This window comes from Lepisosteus oculatus, chromosome 3, assembly GCF_040954835.1.
Source record: "Lepisosteus oculatus isolate fLepOcu1 chromosome 3, fLepOcu1.hap2, whole genome shotgun sequence".
Taxonomy (NCBI): domain Eukaryota; kingdom Metazoa; phylum Chordata; class Actinopteri; order Semionotiformes; family Lepisosteidae; genus Lepisosteus; species Lepisosteus oculatus.
The window spans coordinates 26,180,057-26,200,223 of record NC_090698.1 but is presented as its reverse complement, the minus strand read 5'-3'; the positions used below and the strand labels follow the sequence as shown (position 1 = coordinate 26,200,223).

The 20,167-nt window shown below is 40.8% G+C and overlaps 1 protein-coding gene across 5 annotated transcripts in view; it reads left to right on the top strand.

Annotated features, from left to right (window-relative positions):
- The window catches only part of map3k1 (mitogen-activated protein kinase kinase kinase 1, E3 ubiquitin protein ligase), a 58,006-nt gene extending 39,047 nt beyond the window's left edge, over positions 1–18,959 (top strand). For all 5 annotated transcript variants that reach the window (XM_006627038.3, XM_015337801.2, XM_015337780.2 and 2 more), the window contains exons 5-20: positions 577–693; positions 1,774–1,922; positions 2,880–3,001; positions 3,319–3,400; positions 4,645–4,831; positions 5,412–5,702; positions 8,571–8,692; positions 9,293–9,384; positions 10,113–10,305; positions 10,784–12,047; positions 12,573–12,725; positions 13,298–13,460; positions 13,741–13,872; positions 14,145–14,287; positions 15,615–15,746; positions 16,351–18,959. In XM_006627038.3, the coding sequence (XP_006627101.2) occupies positions 577–693; positions 1,774–1,922; positions 2,880–3,001; positions 3,319–3,400; positions 4,645–4,831; positions 5,412–5,702; positions 8,571–8,692; positions 9,293–9,384; positions 10,113–10,305; positions 10,784–12,047; positions 12,573–12,725; positions 13,298–13,460; positions 13,741–13,872; positions 14,145–14,287; positions 15,615–15,746; positions 16,351–16,500 (3,492 nt within the window). In that variant the 3' untranslated portion in view covers positions 16,501–18,959. The remainder of the gene's footprint in view (positions 1–576; positions 694–1,773; positions 1,923–2,879; positions 3,002–3,318; positions 3,401–4,644; positions 4,832–5,411; positions 5,703–8,570; positions 8,693–9,292; positions 9,385–10,112; positions 10,306–10,783; positions 12,048–12,572; positions 12,726–13,297; positions 13,461–13,740; positions 13,873–14,144; positions 14,288–15,614; positions 15,747–16,350) is intronic.
- Positions 18,960–20,167: the final 1,208 nt, after the last annotated feature.

Genomic DNA, 20,167 nt, shown 5'->3' with positions numbered 1-20,167 from the left:
TTCTTTGGAAACCTTTTCTTTGTACTAAAATATAAGCCATTTGAATGCATGTGAAAGTTAGGAAAGCACTTTAGGATTTTTTAAACATAGAAACAGTTGAAACGTAATCTGGATCTCGGAAGACAATTCTGTTTATAGCTGTAGTTTATTTTGCAACAACAGGAATGCTGGTTAAAGAGTCACCTGCCATCTTTTATCAAATGCAGTATTTTGACATGGACATGGGCGTCTCTGGTTAGCGTCCTGGACTGGTAACCGGATGTGTCTGGGGTGCAGTTGTACCCAAGGTGTCACCTGAACCGGTCCAGTTAATTCTTCCTAGTTGTAGAAACGGGTCATCTAACACTAAATCTAAATATCTGTTTCCTCAGCTTGTGCTATCTGAAATAAAAACTTAAAAGGTGCAGATGTGATTCATTTTGGATAAAAGCATCAGCCAGATAGATTTATTCTGGTTCGTGAGGGTGTTTTTGAATTAGTGGGGTAGTCGCCTTAAACCAAAACCATCTTCGAAGGCTGTTTCTGTGCACCGAGCACACTTCTCTAACACCACTGTGATGAACGCCGTCCTTGCAGACCTGCAGCTGTGGCCGAGGGACGTTCTGTATCCACGTCCTCTTCGTGATGCTGAGGGTGTTCCAGCTCGAGCCCTCCGACCCCATGCTGTGGAGAAAAACTCTGAAAAACTTTGAGGTAACCACTTCGTGCTATACAGCCACCTGTCTTGTAAACCCCCCCCGCCCCTGGGGAAGAGAGTTCATACTGCAGCATAACCACAAAGCACATTCTGACGGTCCATGAACCCTTTACGGCCTGCTGGGATTTGAAAGACTAGCCAGCAGTAAAAGTTTACAAACTGTGAATCGGGCTCTGGCCCGGCGGAACTGGACAATAACCATACATGGACGTTGACAGCAGTTCTGAAGCAGGACCCATAAGTCTTGCCGACTAGAAATATTGTTGTACAAAAATAAGAAACTTTTTTTTGAATGAAGGAAGTATTGCTGCAGTTTATGAGCACCTCTTAATATTATACACAAACACACTGCGGTGCTGTCCTTCTCCAAAGGTTGTATGATCATTTATTAAGTGAAACTTGTTGAGCATAAATATTGCCTGGTATTTACATATGTATACTTTTAGAAAATTAAAGTATAAGGGTTTGCAATTAAGAATAAATGTAGGATTTTTCAGTATTGCATTGAACCAGTATTGCATTGTTGAGTATTGAATTGAAGTCAAGCAGCTTTCAAACCAAGAATCTGAATACATTTGATTAATGTAGCATTCATTAATTTTGTGTCAGCATGCATTAATTACATAAGTAGTTACTTATAGTAACTATAGTAAATAGTTTTATCAAAAATATAGTTTTAGCAGGGTACTGAAGTAATGTGCAGATACATTTATCTTATTTTTTTTGTCTCCCAAGAGATGAACGTTTGAGTGTGGAGGATTCAAAGTCTTTAACTCTGTTTTCTTTTCCAAGTCAACATTATCTGTATTATCCAGAATTCCTAAAGACACTTTGTGAAATGGGGCAGAAAAGAAAACCATCTGATTTTCTTATTGGAATCCGGGTTTTGTTAGCTTTTTACTTTTCACTTATGTGGTCCACCTTTGTCTGGTTGATTCAATAAGATCAATGTAATACAATTTTTTGATAGATTGAAGTCACCCATCTAAATATCTGTTTCTTCAGCTTGTGCCATGTGAAATAAAAACTTAAAAAAACACAAGTGAACTTTTGTTTCCTATTTTGTTCCTGAACAGGTGGAGAGCTTATTTCAGAAGTATCACAATCGGCGTAGCTCACGAATCAAAGCTCCCTCTCGCAATACAATCCAGAAGTTTGTGTCCCGTATGTCCAATTCTCACACGTCTTCCTCGTCCAGTAATTCAACATCAAGCAATGAGAACAGGTGCGGAAGGTTATTTTTCCTTTGCTGTAGTCAAGTTAGTTTAGTTTTCAAAGCCAGAAAAATTAAAGAGCAAAAGATTACTCCTTTCTGTTTTTTCATCTGGCCTCTTAGTAATCCAACACCAACTGCAATTTCAAGGACAGCATTTTCATGAACTATTTTTTTAATTTAATTGTAATTGCACATATGAAGACTATTGAATCCGTTTATCCTTTAAATGTCTAAAATTTCAGAACGATTATGACCAGACCTCAATAGAGAAAATGCTGTGGTCATTATCATCCCATTATGGTTGTTGTATTGCTGAATAATCATGGTTACAACTTTGTTTTTCAATTCTGGAATAACATAAGCCAGAAAGTCCCAATCCTGGTCCTGCAGTTTTCTGGCCTTAACTGGTTTTTGTTGCAACTGAGCTCTTAAGGAATTAAAATCACTGAACTCTTAACTCCTGTTCCACCTTTCTGTTTAAAGAGTAGAAACTCTTAAAAAACAGAGACTTCAATTAAAAATTTAGTTCTCTTAATTAAGAGCTTAGTTGGAATAAGAACCCAAAGAAATAAGAATTACAAGAGTGCCTCAGGACCATGACTAGAAACAGTGAGTAATCGTTAATATTGCTATCAAAGGTGCTGTTTACACCCATTTACAAACTTGAAGGGCTCACCCATGTGGTTAAGACAGTCCTCCATATGTTCCTTGTGATGGCATTATTTTTCCTTTTCCATTCTTTTTGCATCCAAGCAGCTAAGTCTTCCATTGACACTGCAGTAAGGAGCATTTTCGTTTTTCACCAGCTTATTAAAAAGTCATCACTGCCTTAATTAAGGTCATGTGGACGACAGCCATAGAGACTGAACTGTATTTTTGTTAAAATCTGTCTGCATGATAGACGTCTGTCCTTTGGTCCTTGGATTTGAAAGGTAATTTCAAGGTGTTATTGTTTTGGCTTTGCAGCATGAAGGATGAAGAAGAGCAGATGTGTCCTATATGTTTGCTGGACATGCTAGATGAAGAGAGTTTAACAGTCTGTGAAGAAGGGTGCAGGAACAAGCTTCATCATCACTGCATGTCTATCTGTAAGTCTGTTATAGGCCTTAAAATGGTGCATTTAGCAGTATCTTCAGAATGAACCTTCAGAAAGTAGCTGTAATCTGTTGCTCATCTTCATTGACCCATACATTTTGTGCAGTCAAACGTTTTGCATGGTCACGTGTTTGTTAGCCCTAATGTCAGAGTGGATGCTTAGACATTGTGTAATGCAATGCAGTAACCTTTATAGCACCTCTATCTGCAGGCTTTCATTATTTTAATCTCTGTCTCTCATTTGACAGGTAGCCACGAATTGTCTTCTGTGCAAAACAAATTAATGATGTCTGTCGGTATTGATTTTCAGGGGCTGAAGAATGTAGACGGAACCGTGAAACATTGATCTGTCCCCTTTGCAGAGCCAAGTGGAAATCACATGATTTTTACAGGTAAAGGCAACACTTTCAGAAAACAAGGCTTCTAAATCTTGACACTTGTGGTGTGTTAAGATGCAACAGTTTCAAGTTTCTTGGCCATTAATTGGTGTCTCTAAGTCTCTGTAATTTCAGTTCAGAAACCCAATAGGCAAAGGGCATTTTTCATCATTGCTGACATTCTTCTCATATAAGGATAAAAATAACTTATGACCTTCAACTTCCAAAGCTTAATATTCTGTTTAATTAAAAGATTTCCCAGTAGAAAAGAAGCATTGTATGCCAAATTTCATAAAGCTATAGCAACAAAGTGGACTGAATGAGTAGTACGGAAGATCTCCAGGTTCTCTTCTGGTGTTAAACCTTTTGCATTGAACTTAACATGGGTTAACAGCTGAGACTAAAGCTCTGGGCTAAGAATGTGAGAGTCAACAGTACTAAATTAGACCTCCTCGATAAATCCTCCCTTTGATTACATCAAGAGGATGAAATTAATTGTGCTCCCGTTTAACCATTAGAGACTAATTTAAAATGTGTCAGTGGTGGAAATTCTTGGCCTATTAATATTTTGTAGGTCTTATATTAGTGACCTAAGACTTTACAAGAGTACATCTGATATGTCAAGTTGCTCATGGTGCCATTTTACCACCCCAACAAATGTGTATAACAAAAATAACAGAATGTGGACTCTGAGTCTTCTGAAATAGAATGTTTTGCACTGTTTCTTTCAACGTGATTCATTTAATGATGTGTATTCTGCGTTTCCTAATAAGGTAGCTCCCCTTTTAATTAGGATCTATGTGGTTTATGGAAAGCTACTTTTTTTCTAAATCAAGACTTTTGTCTTGTCGAGCTGGCTTCTCTTCATATAGTCAGACTGCCAGGCACCAACACTTTGTGTCTGTCCTGACCAGCACTGAGAGAGGGTAGCCAAAAATGATCTTTTCTTCATAAGCTGTCATTTGAAACCATGATTTCATTCCTTGTTTGCATTAGAGTTGTTCATGGTTTTCTTCAGCTATTCACTGTCTTCAAGGTCTAAATGAATGCTTGAATTAGAACTGAGAACTATAGTAATAGTCACACACACATTTATACCTACTTATCAATAGGTATCAAAAAGAATGTGTTGCAATGGGAAAATTTTACATTTCCACGTGTGCAGTGGAGATTTTTTTTGTCTTCGGTATTATTAAAAGTCAGTGGAGGAAGTTCTCCAGGTTCACGTTGTTTAACTGGAAAACTGTTTTTTTTAACAGCCATGATTCATCCAGCACTCTGGACAGTGCTGCACTTCGACAGGGTCACAATCAGTCTCTTCAACACCAGCACTCGCCTCACACTGATGCCCAGAGGAGAGTGCAGGAGAGTGACTTCAACTTGCCTCACTATGGCGTGCAGCAGATTCCCCTAACATACAAAGAGCTGGCAGAGCCCTGGATTAAGGTAAAACAGCAAAGGGCTGGGATCCCTCAGGGGAAAATGGATTGTATCTGGAAAAACGGCAGAGAACCGAGATTTTAGCCCCAAACCTTGTGTGTTTCCCAGAACACTGTGTTCTGTTTATTAGTCTTGCTCACAGTTTGCCTTTCAGCTGTTATTTTGTACGTCTTTTACAAAATTTACAAAGGCACAGAGGTTTTATTTGTTGTCTTTCTTCAGGCTAAATAACATAAAGCCGAAAAGACCCACTTTGGCCTTACAAAGTGTGTTGTTAACATCCTAATTATTGGAGTCCTCAACTGAGTAAACTGTCCCATAGTCTTTACTGTTTTGGGCCAAACATTTTAGTCACAAAGAAGTGCAGGTCCAGTAGGTTTAGCCGGTCATAGCTGATCCTTTTTGTTGGAAAAGATGGATCTGAAGAATTGAGCTGAACTCTAAATACCGATGTAGGTTTTGATTCAGTGCAAAGTTCTTCGTTTCTAGAATTTCTAGAATTCTAAGTTTTTCCACACGATTAAAGCACTCTGGGCTGCAGCTGTAGGTTTAATTTGGCTCCTTCCCGTTTGTTGTACGTGTCCAGGTGTTTGGAATGGAACTGGTCGGCTGCCTGTTCTCCAGGAACTGGAACATCCGGGAGATGGCCCTCCGGCGGCTGTCCCACGACGTCAGTGGCGCGCTGCTGCTGGCCAACGGCGAGCGCACAGCCACCTCCAGCTCTGCCGCTGGGAGCGGCCAGGGGGCAGCCGCCGCCCACACAGCGGCCGGCGCCTCTCCGGGCGAAGTCTCCGGGGACGTGGTGGTGGAGTCGTGCTGCTCGGTGCTCTCCATGGTGTGTGCCGACCCAGTCTACAAAGTCTATGTCGCTGCACTGGTACGTATCGATCTGCAGCTGCCGGTTCAGGATCAGTGGAGTGTGACTGTATGTGTCTTTACCTCTGTCTTGCCATGAGGCGCTTTGCTGGCTGATGACCAGTGCAGTCCATGGTACCTCTTAACAGGAAAATTGTACAAAGAACTTTACATTTTGCAAAATAGTCAGTTTCGGTATCTCTGATATCCCAGATGTCAGGCTGTTCCACCCTGAGGTTTCTATCACAATATAGCTGACTTGAATACTGGGACGATGCGATTTATAAGAACCTGGAACCTGAAAGAGTCTTGTCAGACTTCTGTGCCGATTCCATACAATATAGAACTGTCCTTCCACTGCGTGATAAATGTTGACTTCTTCCTTGGTGAAACCAGAAATACTTGTTTCCTATATCACCCATTTCCTATCACCTTGTTTCCTATATCACCCATTTCCCCTTCATTGTTTAGAATTTTACCATTTTTGTCCCAGATATATTTATTTTAGCCTCCATTGCAGTATCCCTTTGGTTTATTCATGGACACTCTAATATCATTTTTCTGCCTTTGTGATACAATGGTCTCAGGTTAAAAAATGTGTTAGAAGCACAAGCCATCACCATGTTACTGTTCATGTTACACCATGTTACATGTTGGTGCTCAAGTATAGCCATTCAAAGGCTTGTTTTGCAGATTACAAAACTAGTCATCATCGTGATAGAGTTTGAGATTTCATTTGATTCAACTGGACAGTATCATTTAAAAAGCAGGAAGTTATCTGTGCAGATGCCCGAGTTAAACTGAAATACCACATTACCCACGTGTTTTTAAAATGGAACATTTAGAGAAAGGTATTTATATATTAATCAAGTTCTTAAAAGTTAAAAATCCATTTTTATAAATAGGGTTTAAAGTACAATTATGAGAGCTCTCATGCTTTTCTGTCGACTTCAGTAGCTGGGACATCAAGGCAGACCAGAAGACGTTACTAACCTAATTACTTTCCTCTGTAGATCAACCCTCTATGGTATTCAGGCTTTTGGAGGGCTTGACATTTGCTTGCGGCATTTTGTTTCGGTGGCTGGCATTTCTGCACACAAAACAGTATTGTCTGTTTAGGTTCTTAGGCGTGCGTTGGGCAGAGAGGCTGCAGTGTTATTCCTTTGCTGGAGTGAAGAAGGGAGGTAGCTTTTGCTGCAGATAACTAGCAAAAGGCTAGTGTTGACGGGAGAACGAGGACCAACTTAATCACCGCTTTGTTTTGAAGCCTGTTTATGTAGGGCTGGAAGAGTATGGTGAAACGTAGGTGCATATTTAGCAACTTAGGCTGTAAAAAAAAAACCATTTCGTTATTATTGGGAAAAATGGGTTAAAGTAGTTTACAATTTTAAATGTCACACTTATGTAGGGCAAAAAGGGAATCGCATGGGCAGGGAATATTTTGCTTCTAATTTCTCCAGTCTTTCCTATGGTGCATATTAGTCAGCATTTAGTCTAACTTTGAGTAATGGTTTTGGGTTTAGTATTGTCCTTTCTAAATACACTTCTGCAATTGTGATATTTATCTATATGACTGAACTCGATTTGCTCAGTGTGTACCATGGTATGCAATAGTGCTGATTATTCCCCAGTATGAATGCAGCTGACATGGCCTTTCACTGTATGTCATGTGAAAATAAGACATTACACTCCCAAACATTACTTTCCTTCCCCGACTAATATAAGCCAAGCAACAGCCTGTCATATGGATAGGAGCAGCCTGTGAGACTGGTGATTCTGAAGAGCTGGTTGTCCAAGAGACTGATCTGGAGCCGGCCATTCATGCCAGTGTCTGCGCTGAGTGCGCGTGGCAAATGCTCCAGAAATAGCGAGGGCAGGTTTGTGAAAGCAGATGGACCTCCCTATAGAGCCGAGAGCTGTTTACTGTTGAACCTGGGTACCATTCCCATTGGCAGCTCTCACTAATTCACTGCTCCCAGCGTGATTTTTGAATCTGAACAGCCAGAGCGTGCTGGCCATTGCATTGTGAGCATTCTTCTCCATTAACAGGGGGACAAAGTACTTTTTTTCCTGCAGTGAAATAGCTGCTTTTGGCCTGCAAGGAGCTGAGTTTTTGCCATATGTAGGCTTTTCTTTGTGTTAATTGCTCTTGCATTTATCATTGAGTCTTCATAACAAAAATCTTTTTTTCTTTTGCCTTGCGGTTCTATGAAGACTACACATGTGCCCTTAGAATAAAGGCTGCAAAATTCACTTGCTTTTATCGCAACTCCAGAAGCAGCACTTAAAGGCGTAATAATCTTAAGCAGTGTTTGCTATGTTGGGCTTGTTTACAACTGAGGGACAGCCAGAGAAGTTTTTTTTCTATTGCAGTATTTGTTTAAAATGTTGTCCTCTGCCAGCTGAAATTTGAATTGTATAATTTGACATTTTATGACAAAGGAAAACACAGTTTACTCTGTTCAGTGAAGCTGTTTGAATATGAATGTAAAGATTATGATGTTGTGCTGGAACATTCAGATCTTGACCTGAAACTCAATGATGAGATTCACGATGTTCCTCTGCATATTAGTCTATAATATATACTCTTAACATACTACTAATGTGTTTACTTTTATTAATTATTTCTTTGTTGGCTCTGAATTTCAAGTTTCTAAGGTCTGCAGGTCAGTTTTCACTGAAATGTAAGTTGTCACAACAATAGTTTACAAAAGTGTTGACCTTTGTATGAAAGTAATGTTAAATTCAGCTTGCACTTGTTTCTAAATGTTTTACAATTTATTCTCCACCACATATTAAAGTGACCAAAAGTATTTTGTCCTTGTGAGAACAGATTAGTTTTGTATTGCTATCCTGAGTTCTGATGAGAGTTCTGTTGTCTCTGCTGCAGAAAACGTTAAGAGCCATGCTGGTTTATACTCCCTGCCACACACTGTCAGAGAGAAGCCGACTGCAGCAGCTCCTCAGGCCTGTGGTGGAAACCATACTGGTGAAATGTGCAGATGCTAACAGGTAAATCAACAGCACACAGATTCCTGTCTTGGCTGTGGGGGGCTGTAACTGAGTTGTTTCAATACATATGCATCATTAGCATTATTGACCCCCAGCAGGGATGAAAGCCTCTTTGAGATTGTTCCACAGGTCTCCTTTTCTAATTGTTTCCATTCAGCTTCCTGCTACAAACATAGTACTTCTCCTTTGCTGTCTTGCAGGTGGTCTTGTTCTTGATTGTATTTGTCAGAGTTTCCTTACTCTGACAATCATCTGTTCTTTCTACTGTGTTTCTGTGGAGCTTGTAACCATTTGGCTTTCAAACGTTTGACATCCTTCAATATAATCCTGTAAGAGTTAATTACGTAGTTGTGCTTATTTGAATATTTGTACTGTACAGAACAAACCTCTTGTTCTAAAGAACTGTTTGATAGTGGCGACATCTTGTGGTGTAACAGAGCAATGATACTGAACACACTGAATGGCTGGATCAGTGTTGAGTGAATATAGCGATTTAAGAAATTAATTTATAGATTTTCAGATTAATTAAGTTCCTGAATTACCTTGCACCTTTTGACTATTTTCAAAACAGACAAGTAATTTTAACATTTCTTCTCCCAGTCGCACAAGTCAGCTGTCAGTTTCCACACTGTTGGAGCTGTGTAAAGGTCAGGTTGGAGAACTGGCAGTTGGCAGAGAAATCCTCAAAGCAGGTAAGATTTATTTGTTGAATATAGGAAAGCCATGAACCTGGGCTTTGTCACTGACTGCAGCTTGAGCACCTTTCCTCCGTGTTAGGATGTACTTTTACATGTGCTGTAGTCCACCTCATATAAAACTTGAACGTGGCCACATTGAATACCCACCATGATCAATACAGGAATCAACTGAACTGAATCCATCACCAAGGTCATACAGGAATGACCCATCAGTCATACGTTGCTAGAGGCAAATTTCTATGGGGAGGATGGCAACACAAAATATACCTTTTAAGAAAAACAAAATATTTTTTTACTCTGCAGTAATGCAAGTGTGGGGTGTTTAAGATCTGCAGTACAGTGCTTTTTGAGCTACTCTCGGTTCTAGTGCTTTGCTTACTTCCTCACCTCTGTTATGGAAAGCGCGTGTCGTTTCTAAAACTTTACAGGCCTGTTTTTATATATAAGTGGTTTTAGCTGTGTGTGCTGTGGTATATTTATATTCCCTCCCATGCTTTTCCTTTCTGGATTGAATTTGTTCATTTATGTAGCACTTGTAAGTAATTATATAAAACTGTGAATTTGTATCTTTTGTATAATGTATAACATTTTATAACTGGATAAATTCAGCATCGCATAGAATTTTAGTTTAAGGCGCAAGCTAGACCCTCGGTGTGGTTGTATGTTTGTGCAGTTAAACAACAGAAACTGACCCACCTGTTCTGTAACTTGTGTTTTTGCAGGATCCATAGGTATTGGAGGCGTGGACTATGTCTTAAACTGTATCCTGGGGTCCCAGACTGAAGCAAACAATTGGCAGGCACTACTGGGACGCCTCTGCCTGATTGACAGGCTTTTACTGGAATTTCCTGCTGAATTTTATCCCCATATTGTTTCCAATGGGGAGAGTCAACAGTCAGAGACACTCGTGGAAAGGTAGGGTGTATCAGGATTTTGTTTCATTAAGAGCTTTCTTGTGTTCAGCAAAATTGTCTGTTGTAGCACCAAAAGTATTTTATGGGAATGTTTTTCTGTTGTGCTATCTGTTAGAAGTCCTAAAAATAATAAAGCAGTGCAATGTCATAGTAAAATATGATGTAATACCGCCATCCAGACTTAAGAATCCTTAGCATATAATGAATGCGTTTTTGCTCTGGAAGTGATTCACGATAGCCCATTGAATACCAGAAAATGAAATCTGCACTTGGCTAGCTTCATCCACAGAAGTGGGTATTAACCTGACAGTCTTTCTGCTTATATCATTTTTAGTTTTTTTTTTAAGACATTGGTGTTCCTTTTCGAAACAAAGTAACGATGGAAGGATAAAGAGCACAAAACAATTGGTCCATGACGACCTGTTTGCTGTTGAACACCAGAAGTTGTTTATTGACTTTAAATTTTTGGCTTCCCACAGATATCAGAAGTTGTTATCTCTCCTGAGTTTTGCACTGCAGTCCATTGACAATTCCCACTCTATGGTCGGCAAGCTGTCCCGGAGGGTTTTCCTGAGTGCGGCAAGAATGGTCGCCAGGGTGCCTCACGTGTTTGTGAAACTCTTGGACATGCTGAGTGTCACCAGCTCCACGCACTATGCACGCATGAGGCGGCGCTTGATGGCCATAGCGGAAGAGATGGACATCATAGAAGCCATTCAGTTGGGCATGGAAGATGTTCCCACTGGAGAGGGACGACACAATGAATTTGTAGAGCCTGCAGCCCCCCAAAACTCGCCAAATGTCACAGAAAACAATACCCCCGCTCACACAGTGCAGTTGTGTGGGAGGAGTCCCAGAGGCCTGGCCGACCTCAAACCTGGAATCAGTCCAGAGGACATCACAGAACGGCTGGCTGGGATTTCTGTGGGGCTTCCAGGGCCAAGTGCCACCGCTGAGCAGCCAAAGGCTCCAATTCAGGCAAAGACCAGGCCTCTAAGTCAGTGTCTGAACTCCCCCTCATCAAATCAGTCCCCAAGTCCATTCCCAACTCTTCCCTCTCCCTCTGCCTCTCACCCTCCACCGTTCCCTGTAAATGAGAACTGTAAGGTAAGACCTCAGGGCTTCGTCCAGGGCAAACTGGCCTCAGCGTCCCCCGGCTCCCAGCGCAAGTTTCTCCAAGTCCAGAAGGGCACACAAGCACACAGAGAACCTGAAAAACTGTCCCCCATTTTCACCCAGGCAAGGCCCCTGCCTACCACCCAGATCCATAGACCAAAACCCTCCCGCCCCTCCCCAGGCGATGGAGGGAAGCAGCTCTGTGAAGCTGCGAAAAGCAGCCTGAAGCTAGACCTGAAAGACGCCTTGCAAGGTGAGAGCAGCGGCGCACTGATCCCCAGCGAGGACACGGTCTTCACCCCCGTGGAGGACAAGTACCTCCGCCTAGACACCTCGGCAGAGCTCAACTCCAGTATGGAGGACCTGCTGGAGGCCTCCATCACCCCCAGTGACAGCACGGTCACCTTCAGGTCCGAGGTGGCAGTGCTGTCCCCCGAGCGGGCCGGCACTGACGATGCCTACGCCGACGACATGGACCAGAACCAGAAGTGCAAGGAGAAGATGGAGGCCGAGGAAGAGGAGGCTCTGGCCATCGTTATGGCCATGTCGGCATCCCAGGACGCATTACCCACAATTCCACAGCTCCAGGTTGACAAAGGAGAGGATGTTATCATTATCCAGGTGGACGTAAGTCTTGCTCGTTTGCTGATCTAATTGTTATGTTTTGACAAAAAGGTGTACATTTAAAATGTTGTTGTAAGTAAAACAGGTTTCTCCTTCCTGCTATTGATGTCTGAAAACACCCTTTTATGTCTGTTTACATGACTTGTATTCAATTGGTGTTCATTATGTGTTTTAATGCATCAGTGATAAATGGTGAAAATAATGTTAAAAGTCTGTTTTGTAAACAGTTGTCTGTTGTGACAGAGCTGCCAAATCACTGTTTTGCCAGGATTGTTGCCTTTCCCAGCTTTGCAGCACCATAAAACTCTTCACAAAAGGTCTCCCTGGTTCTGACTAGTTTGAAATATCATTTCATGCAAGCCAGGAAGCATATGCTATGCCTTATATCCATTATATTATGATACAGTGGACAGCATTGTAAAATGCCTTATGACACTATGATTTGTTCCTCTATTTCAAATAGAGTAAATAACTCATAAATTTAAAACTTAAGGTTTAATAAACATGTGACTTTTCATGCATTTGCAGACCCCAGAGACTCTGCCTGGACATACCAAAGCAAAGTACCCCTACAGAGAGGGGGTAGAATGGCTCAAAGGGCAGCAGATCGGCCTTGGAGCATTCTCATCTTGTTACCAGGCTCAAGATGTGGGGACTGGCACACTGATGGCCGTCAAACAGGTAACCTAGATTTCCATCTGAGAATAGTGATGGGACACCATTTTATCAGTTTTGATCCCCCAGATTTGTTTTTGCTAAATTAATTCTATAAATCATGTGGGAAGATATGCTTATAAAATCAAGAACAGCCCAGCTCATACCTTTGTTGCTAGTTCCTCATATTTACAGTTCCTTGTGCTTTACGTGTTGCATTAAGCCAGGACACCAATATCCTTGCTCTTACAGACAGTGCAATATAATGTTTAATGACCAAGGCAGACCTTGGTTTAGCATCTCCTCCAAAGGCTGGTGTCTCCTACAGTCCAGTGTCTCCAGTCCCCATAAAGGGACAGTCCTGCTTTTGGAAATTCTGAGGGCAGGTCAATCAACACTTCATTCAGCAGCAGCCTGTTCTTCATTACTGGTCTTAGAGCTTCTGAGGTCTGACAGTGTCAGGCTACAAGGTGGCTAAGCTGCTCTTCTGAATAATCAGCTTTCTAGGCATTTTATTACCTGTTTTTCACCCCCAGTATACCATGGGACCTGCGCATTATTAACGTGATGACCTTTCTCTTGTTACCTGCCTGCCTCAGGTGACCTATGTCCGGAACACATCCTCGGAGCAGGAAGAGGTTGTAGAAGCTTTAAGAGAAGAGATCCGGATGATGAGCCACCTCGATCACCCCAACATCATTCGCATGCTTGGCGCCACCTGCGAGAAGAACAACTACAACCTGTTTGTGGAGTGGATGGCAGGTGAGACTCTTGCCCTGGGGCAGCTATAGAGAAAGTAAACTGTGTTCTGGGTTTGCTGTGTGTTCGCAGTCTAAATTTGCAATTTTTTTTTTCTCTTTATGGTGATGGTAATAAAACTTAGTCTTACAAGTGCTGGGGGAAAAAGGCTGTTTGAAAAGCAAGGGAAAGTTTAAGTTCTTGTAGAAGCCTTGCTTGATGAACAGAATGGCACCCGATGAACAGGGTGGCCTAATCAAGCAGTTTGTTCAAATTGAATTAAGTCTTTGTCCCTTCCTTTAAGGTGGCTCAGTTTCTCATTTACTGAACAAGTATGGCGCCTTCAAGGAACCGGTGATAATCAACTACACAGAGCAGCTGCTGCGTGGCCTCGCTTACCTGCACGAGAACCAGATTATTCACCGAGACATCAAAGGTGAGGGCAGCCTGAGCTCCGAGACAGGAGCTGAAGAGGTGCTGGTGCTTCCGGCTGAGAGAAGCAGCAGCTCGGGCTGGCAAGGGCCTATTCTGGCTGTGACCTCTTGACCCCAGAGTGCGGTCGAGAGGCCTTGTCCAGCGGCACGCTCGGAGCAGCCCATCTATCTGGGCGCTCTCGACGAGGGAGGGGTGTAGTGCTGGAATTTGGGGACTCCACTCCCTCACTGTGGCCTACGCTAACCACCAGCCCTTCTGTTGTATTTATTTTAGGTGCCAACCTGCTGATTGACAGCACAGGGCAGAGGCTACGGATAGCTGACTTTGGAGCTGCTGCCAGGCTGGCATCAAAGGGCACTGGAGCGGGGGAGTTTCAGGGCCAGCTGCTAGGAACAATTGCCTTTATGGCTCCAGAGGTAAAAACAAGTTTTTTGTTTCCCCCCAAGATATTTTCATTATTTATATAAAAGCATATAGTCCTGGGTTGTTATTAGTTTTGGACATGAGTAGGTTTAGGTAAGGGAACTAAATAAATTAAATGGTCTTTTGATATGTAAATCAACTTGTCTTTATTCATAAAACAAAACAAGAGAATCAAAGAGGATATTTATACGGTTCTGTGAAAAAACAGTATTAAAAGAACAAATACCAATGGGGAGACAGTATTGTGCATTTAATTTTTCATGTCTATTTGCAGTAGGCATCTTGGAAGTTGAAGAGTGTACTTTTTAACCATGATTTTTTCAAATGTTAATAATCAAATCAAAGGTTTAGGAAATCCAGCTAATCATGTAGACCTGAGAATCACGTGCATTTTAGGGAATTGGTCAGAGTGGATTGAGAATTCTCAGTAACTTGGGGAAAAAAGAAAATTGAAATCCCTATGAGACGCCAGCAATAAATGGCCTTTTAATCCCTTGTTTTCATTGTCATCCAAAACATGTTTAATTAGCGGAGAAATCATTTGGCTGTGCCTGTTCTGAGAAAAGAACAGCCTGCTTTCTCTCTGAAAATAAAATGCTCAAGCAGTTTTTTCATCAGCTTTCACAAGCTTGGATTTAGTGATTGAATTTAATTAAATACAGATCTCTGCCAAAAGCAAGTCTTTGAATAGATTTTCATTATTTGTTATAAAATATGTGTTCATAGATGAAAGAACACAAAGAAAACAAAAGTATTACTAAGAAAGGTTAGTAAGGACATTTGTGCCATATATCATATATCTTATATCGGTAGTATCAGATAAATTCAAGCTTTTTTTTTCCTGTAACACTGCATCTCACTTAAGCCACATTTATCCAATTTTTAAGATTAGTTTTACAGATCAACAAGAGGATGTCATTTTATTTCAGTGTTTTTTTTTACATTAGTAAGTTTGCGGTCTTGGAACTGTTTAAATATGAATTTTCAAGGCAATTGGCGTGGACTGGCCGAGAAAATCCAACGAGAGTGATTCTCTGACCCTAATTCTCCTCCGAATGGTGCAGTCTCATTCCACTGAGGCGACAGTCCCCTAAACACCCGCTCTCTGGTTTTGTCTTTCATCGATGTGTGGGCCCTCTGAAGCTTGAGAAACTGTCAAAACAGCTCATCACAAAAAAAATGTTTCACGCTTGCTGCAAGCCGTGCTTACTGCAACACTGTGTACCCTCGCTAGCCGTCAATTCTTGCGTGGTGAGCATGCAGGTCTTCACACCTGTGCCCATCTGTGCCCGCGGCCCGTCTGACCGAGGTGTTTTCCAGGTGCTGCGGGGCCAGCAGTACGGCCGGAGCTGCGACGTGTGGAGCGTTGGCTGCGCCATCATAGAGATGTCCTGCGCGAAGCCTCCCTGGAACGCCGAGAAGCACTCAAACCACCTGGCCCTGATTTTCAAGGTAAGCGGCAGAAACAGAACCTCAGTGTAGCCATCTTTTTATTCCTTGTCGTTTCTGGAGGCAGGAAGATTTACTTAATGCAAGATTTGGATGTAACTTCCAGTTTGCAACACAGTGTTGAATCTGTTTTTTAATTTTGTAAAGGAGTCCTATAGTGTAGCCCACTGGTTTGTATCTGGGTGTGTGGCCATGGATGGTGTGCCTTTTGCTTCATTTCGCCAGGGTTAGGTGGGTCGGAGTAGTCCGGAGTGTCCTATGGCAAGTCCTTCGCTTGCCGCATAGCGGAAATCCATTTGGCTTGTTGGGCTCCTCTGAGCTTGCAGTTATAGCCATGCTGCTTATGTCCCCCTCCCAGCTGATTAATGGCTTCCAGTTGGCACTGGCTTGGCACACGCAAGTCTCAGAAACCACGTGTATAAGTATCCACCTCTGCCGAATAAGAACAAAGGTTTCTGAGGAGATGAAGAACTGAGCCCAAGAAGAAAAAACATAATTGCAGCTGTACTTCTTGTTAAACATGATAAAACTGCGATCGGGGGGACCGATGTGGGTAACCTCCCTAATGGTGGAATGTGCTTCTTTATTATCTTTCTGTTGCGGCCAGATTGCCAGCGCCACGTGTGCGCCGACGATTCCAGCCCACCTGACCCCGGGGCTGCGGGACGTGACCCTGCGGTGTCTGGAGCTGCAGCCGGCAGACCGGCCTCCCTCGCGGGAGCTGCTCAAGCACCCCGTCTTCCGCCTCAGCTGGTAGAGGGACGGGCCCAGGCGAAGAGCAGCCTCCGCGCCAAAATACTACTGAAGGCAAGGAATGCCAGACTGTGGCCTTGGGGTGCTTCCAAGCGCCGTATGAGCCTTAAAATCAGCGATGGATGCGGGGGCCCCAACGGGCCCCTTGCGTGACGGCCAGAAACTGCTGTAACTTAGCTCGAATAAGCTGCGAGACCTGTTCGAGAGAGACTTTTAGGAGGGTGACATTGGTCTTTGCTGACCAGCGTTTATCTTAGGCCGAAGCCTTTTTTGTAATCAAAAGAAAATACATTCTGTAAGGGCAATTCCTTGGCAAACCTTTTTAGTTTAGAGCACTTTTGCAGCCATATTAATAAATCTGAGGTCTAAATCTTTCAAATGTTGAACCCTGATCGAGAACGTTTGCATACATTTGACATTGGAATATAGTGCTTGCAGAACATTGTTCAGACGTGTAGGGTATAATGTTCTTTCGTACAGTTCAGAGTACATCACTGTCCATCCTTTTATTTGTTGCATTTTTAGGAAATAAGGCCTTAAATGGTTCTTTTTAGTGTTAAAATCATCTGGTTTTATGTATACCACTTATTTTAAATGTGATCATATACATAGTCGAGTTGTGCGTTTTACTGTTTTGGCTATTACACCTGGTTTTGTAAATGGAATTTTTTCAGGGATGGGGTATTCTGAGATACGTGCTCTTTAAGAATGCTGAATGTGAAAGACAAAGTTTCAAAGATGTTCTTTACTGTCTGGAGGTTTATATAGAACAAATCCCTTTTTTTGTATGTATGAATACATAATATAAAAAATGCATTTATACTTTTGAGTGTTACTTGGATCCTGTTTATCAAAGCTAGCCTTTGAACTTGAGACCGTTTTATGTAATTTGGAGTTTGAGGCTAGGATTTTTAAGTCAGGTTGCAGTAATCATCCTGCTGTTTTTATAGATCTCACTGTTACATTTGAGCCTTGTCGAGTTAACAATTGACTTATTTAGATGTCATTTTAAACGTTTATGAAAGCAATCTTTAACATAATAGTTTAAATCAGATACTCTTCCTACTGTTAAAATACATGTCATTTTACTTTGGTGCTGTTTCTCCTGAGTATACTACTACTTTAGTTTAATGTTGATTGCTATTGACCATTTCACACCCTTTAAGAAACATCAGCCCAATGTGTTTAGAAATAGTTCAGTATTTCACCAAAACATTGTTCATATAGTGTGGTTTCAGTGCTTCGCTGAAAACAATGCCACATTATTGGGGAAAAAAAAACTTTTTGGCAAAGAAATTGCTGGGTACAGTATTTGAAGTAAATTACAATACTTTTTTGACATCTTTTCATTGACATTTTTTAGCATACATTGCTAGGATATAGAGCATGTTCCTAAATCATTTTGTCTAAAGTTTAACTCTTCAAGTATTGTTCTAATTGTAATCTGTTTAGGGAAAAAATCTAATGGTGCTTGATCGGTTTTCATTGAGAACACAAAAGTGAGTACTTCATTGGTTTTGTTTTTGGAACCTCTAGTGAAATTAAGGGGGCAATAATATATTTTATATAATTGAAAAGCAAAGTCACAATTTTCTATAGAAAATTGAAAGTTTTATGCAAATTTCTATTTCTGTATGTTGAGAACAAGCTGACAAAGCTTGAAGAGTTAAAATGTAAATGTGAAGTTTGGTAGCTAAACTTATTGTACTTGACCTGTTCTTTTGTACAACTATTTTCAAAATACTGAAGTTTTTGTTTTGTTTTTTTTTGCTTTGGGTAATCGTTTTATCTTAAAATCTTTCTGTATGAGCTTTAAATTTATGCACTCTCGCCATTTTTATATACTGGAAAAATGTTATTTCTGGCAGATTCTTAAAACTGATGAACCTCAGCTAATCAGTATTACTTCATTTTTATGCCTGTGATTATTTTAAATCATGTTGCCTTTGACTTCTCTTTGTGTCTGCTTGTTTCCCTCAATTTGCTGGTCTATGTGATATTTTTTTTATTTTCAATGAAGATGCGATGTGATCTTATTTGCTTTTTGGATCGGAGCTGGACTGAAATTTTCATGTATAATTATTATTTGTGCTGTTTCTGTATTACTTGGTACTTTCTTTATTTGTAAATAACGTCTATTGCTGTTTTATTCCAGTCTCTACTACCTCAGGTGTCCTATAGATTTTCTTCTACCAAAGTTCACTTTCACAATATATATGCTATGTGACTATTTTTCTGAAGATTTCCAGGGCTTAAGGGCTAACGTCTATTAGCACCTTACTGTGCAAGCAAGAAATCTCTGGGTTAAGAAAAAAATTGGCTTAAATGTATCCTTTGTAATTTTAAGTATATCAAGATATTTTAATTATTATGAAGTTTTTACCCCATTTGAAGCATTTTATAGCATAATTTGAACTTTATTTTGGTGTATGTCTTTATAGTAAATAAAAGATTTTGGACAAACGTTTGTGTCATGCCTTTGTTTCCCAAGGATTGGTTCTGTACTTCAGTGTTAAACACCCTCGGGACTTTGATCTTTACTATCAGTAGCCCATCAGTTCTGTGTAATGATTGGAGGCTATGATATCACAGGCCGGCACTGTGGTAGCTTGATACTTTCACAATATCCTGCACATTTAAGGAAAACTAGGGATGCTAAAAGGACTCTTGTAAGTTGCGAGTAATATTGAAATATTCCTAATATTCAGCAAGCCTTTAGGTTTTAATACACTACAGTTTAAGACCATTATCATGCTGATGTTTAAAGGCCATTTTTATTGTTTGATCACCAGAGATTATCAACAGTTAGAAGTTCAACAGTAGCTTGGCTTTGCTTGTTAATCTTAACAAAGGAGCCTATATTTTTCTTGATGCAGCAACTAAAATAAGTACAGTATTATCTACAGGTAAGAATCATTAAAAATTGCCTCTTGGCCTCTGAAAATGGCCTCTGACACTTGTGTGTTTGTTATTGTACATAATTGAAATCACAAATGCAGTATCTGTATTTACAGAATTCGTTCTTAAAACAGCAAGCAGTTGTTCTGTGCTCTTAATTGTTGTGCTCAGACATCATGAAAAGCATTAAGGAGTCTTTGCAAGATCTTAGGCATGCTTGTCCACAAAGTAATTAATCTTAATTGGTAATTTGTTTGTTTAGTATTTTTCGAAAATGTAACGAGTCAAAAAGCAAACAACTTTTGCAGCATTTTTAAATTAAACAATGCTTTCTTTTCAAACTTGTATATCCATAATTTAAATATGCTTTCTTGCTGACATTTGTAATCTCTCGGTTTCTTGCTAGAGACATGGTATAGATCTGGGTATAGATTTATGTAATTATTTTAGGTTGCATTTTGGTCTCAATAACTATAGCTTGGAATTTAGTGGAAAGATTCCAAAATCGCAGAGAACAAGGCATTGTGTTTTATTTTCCATATTCATAAGTTGTCATTCTTTTTGATATTGGGGAAAAAAAGGGATCCAGTCTTGTAGATGGTTTTTTTTTTAAGAGGACAGACTTCCTACATTCCAGAACAATCACAATACAAATTTCTGTGCCTCCTTTTATGTGCCTATTTTAAATCTCCATTCTGCAGCTATTGCCTACCCCCTGGGGGCTGAGGTTGTCAGTTCATGCTCTGTTTGACCTTCATGGTGAAGTAGATGTA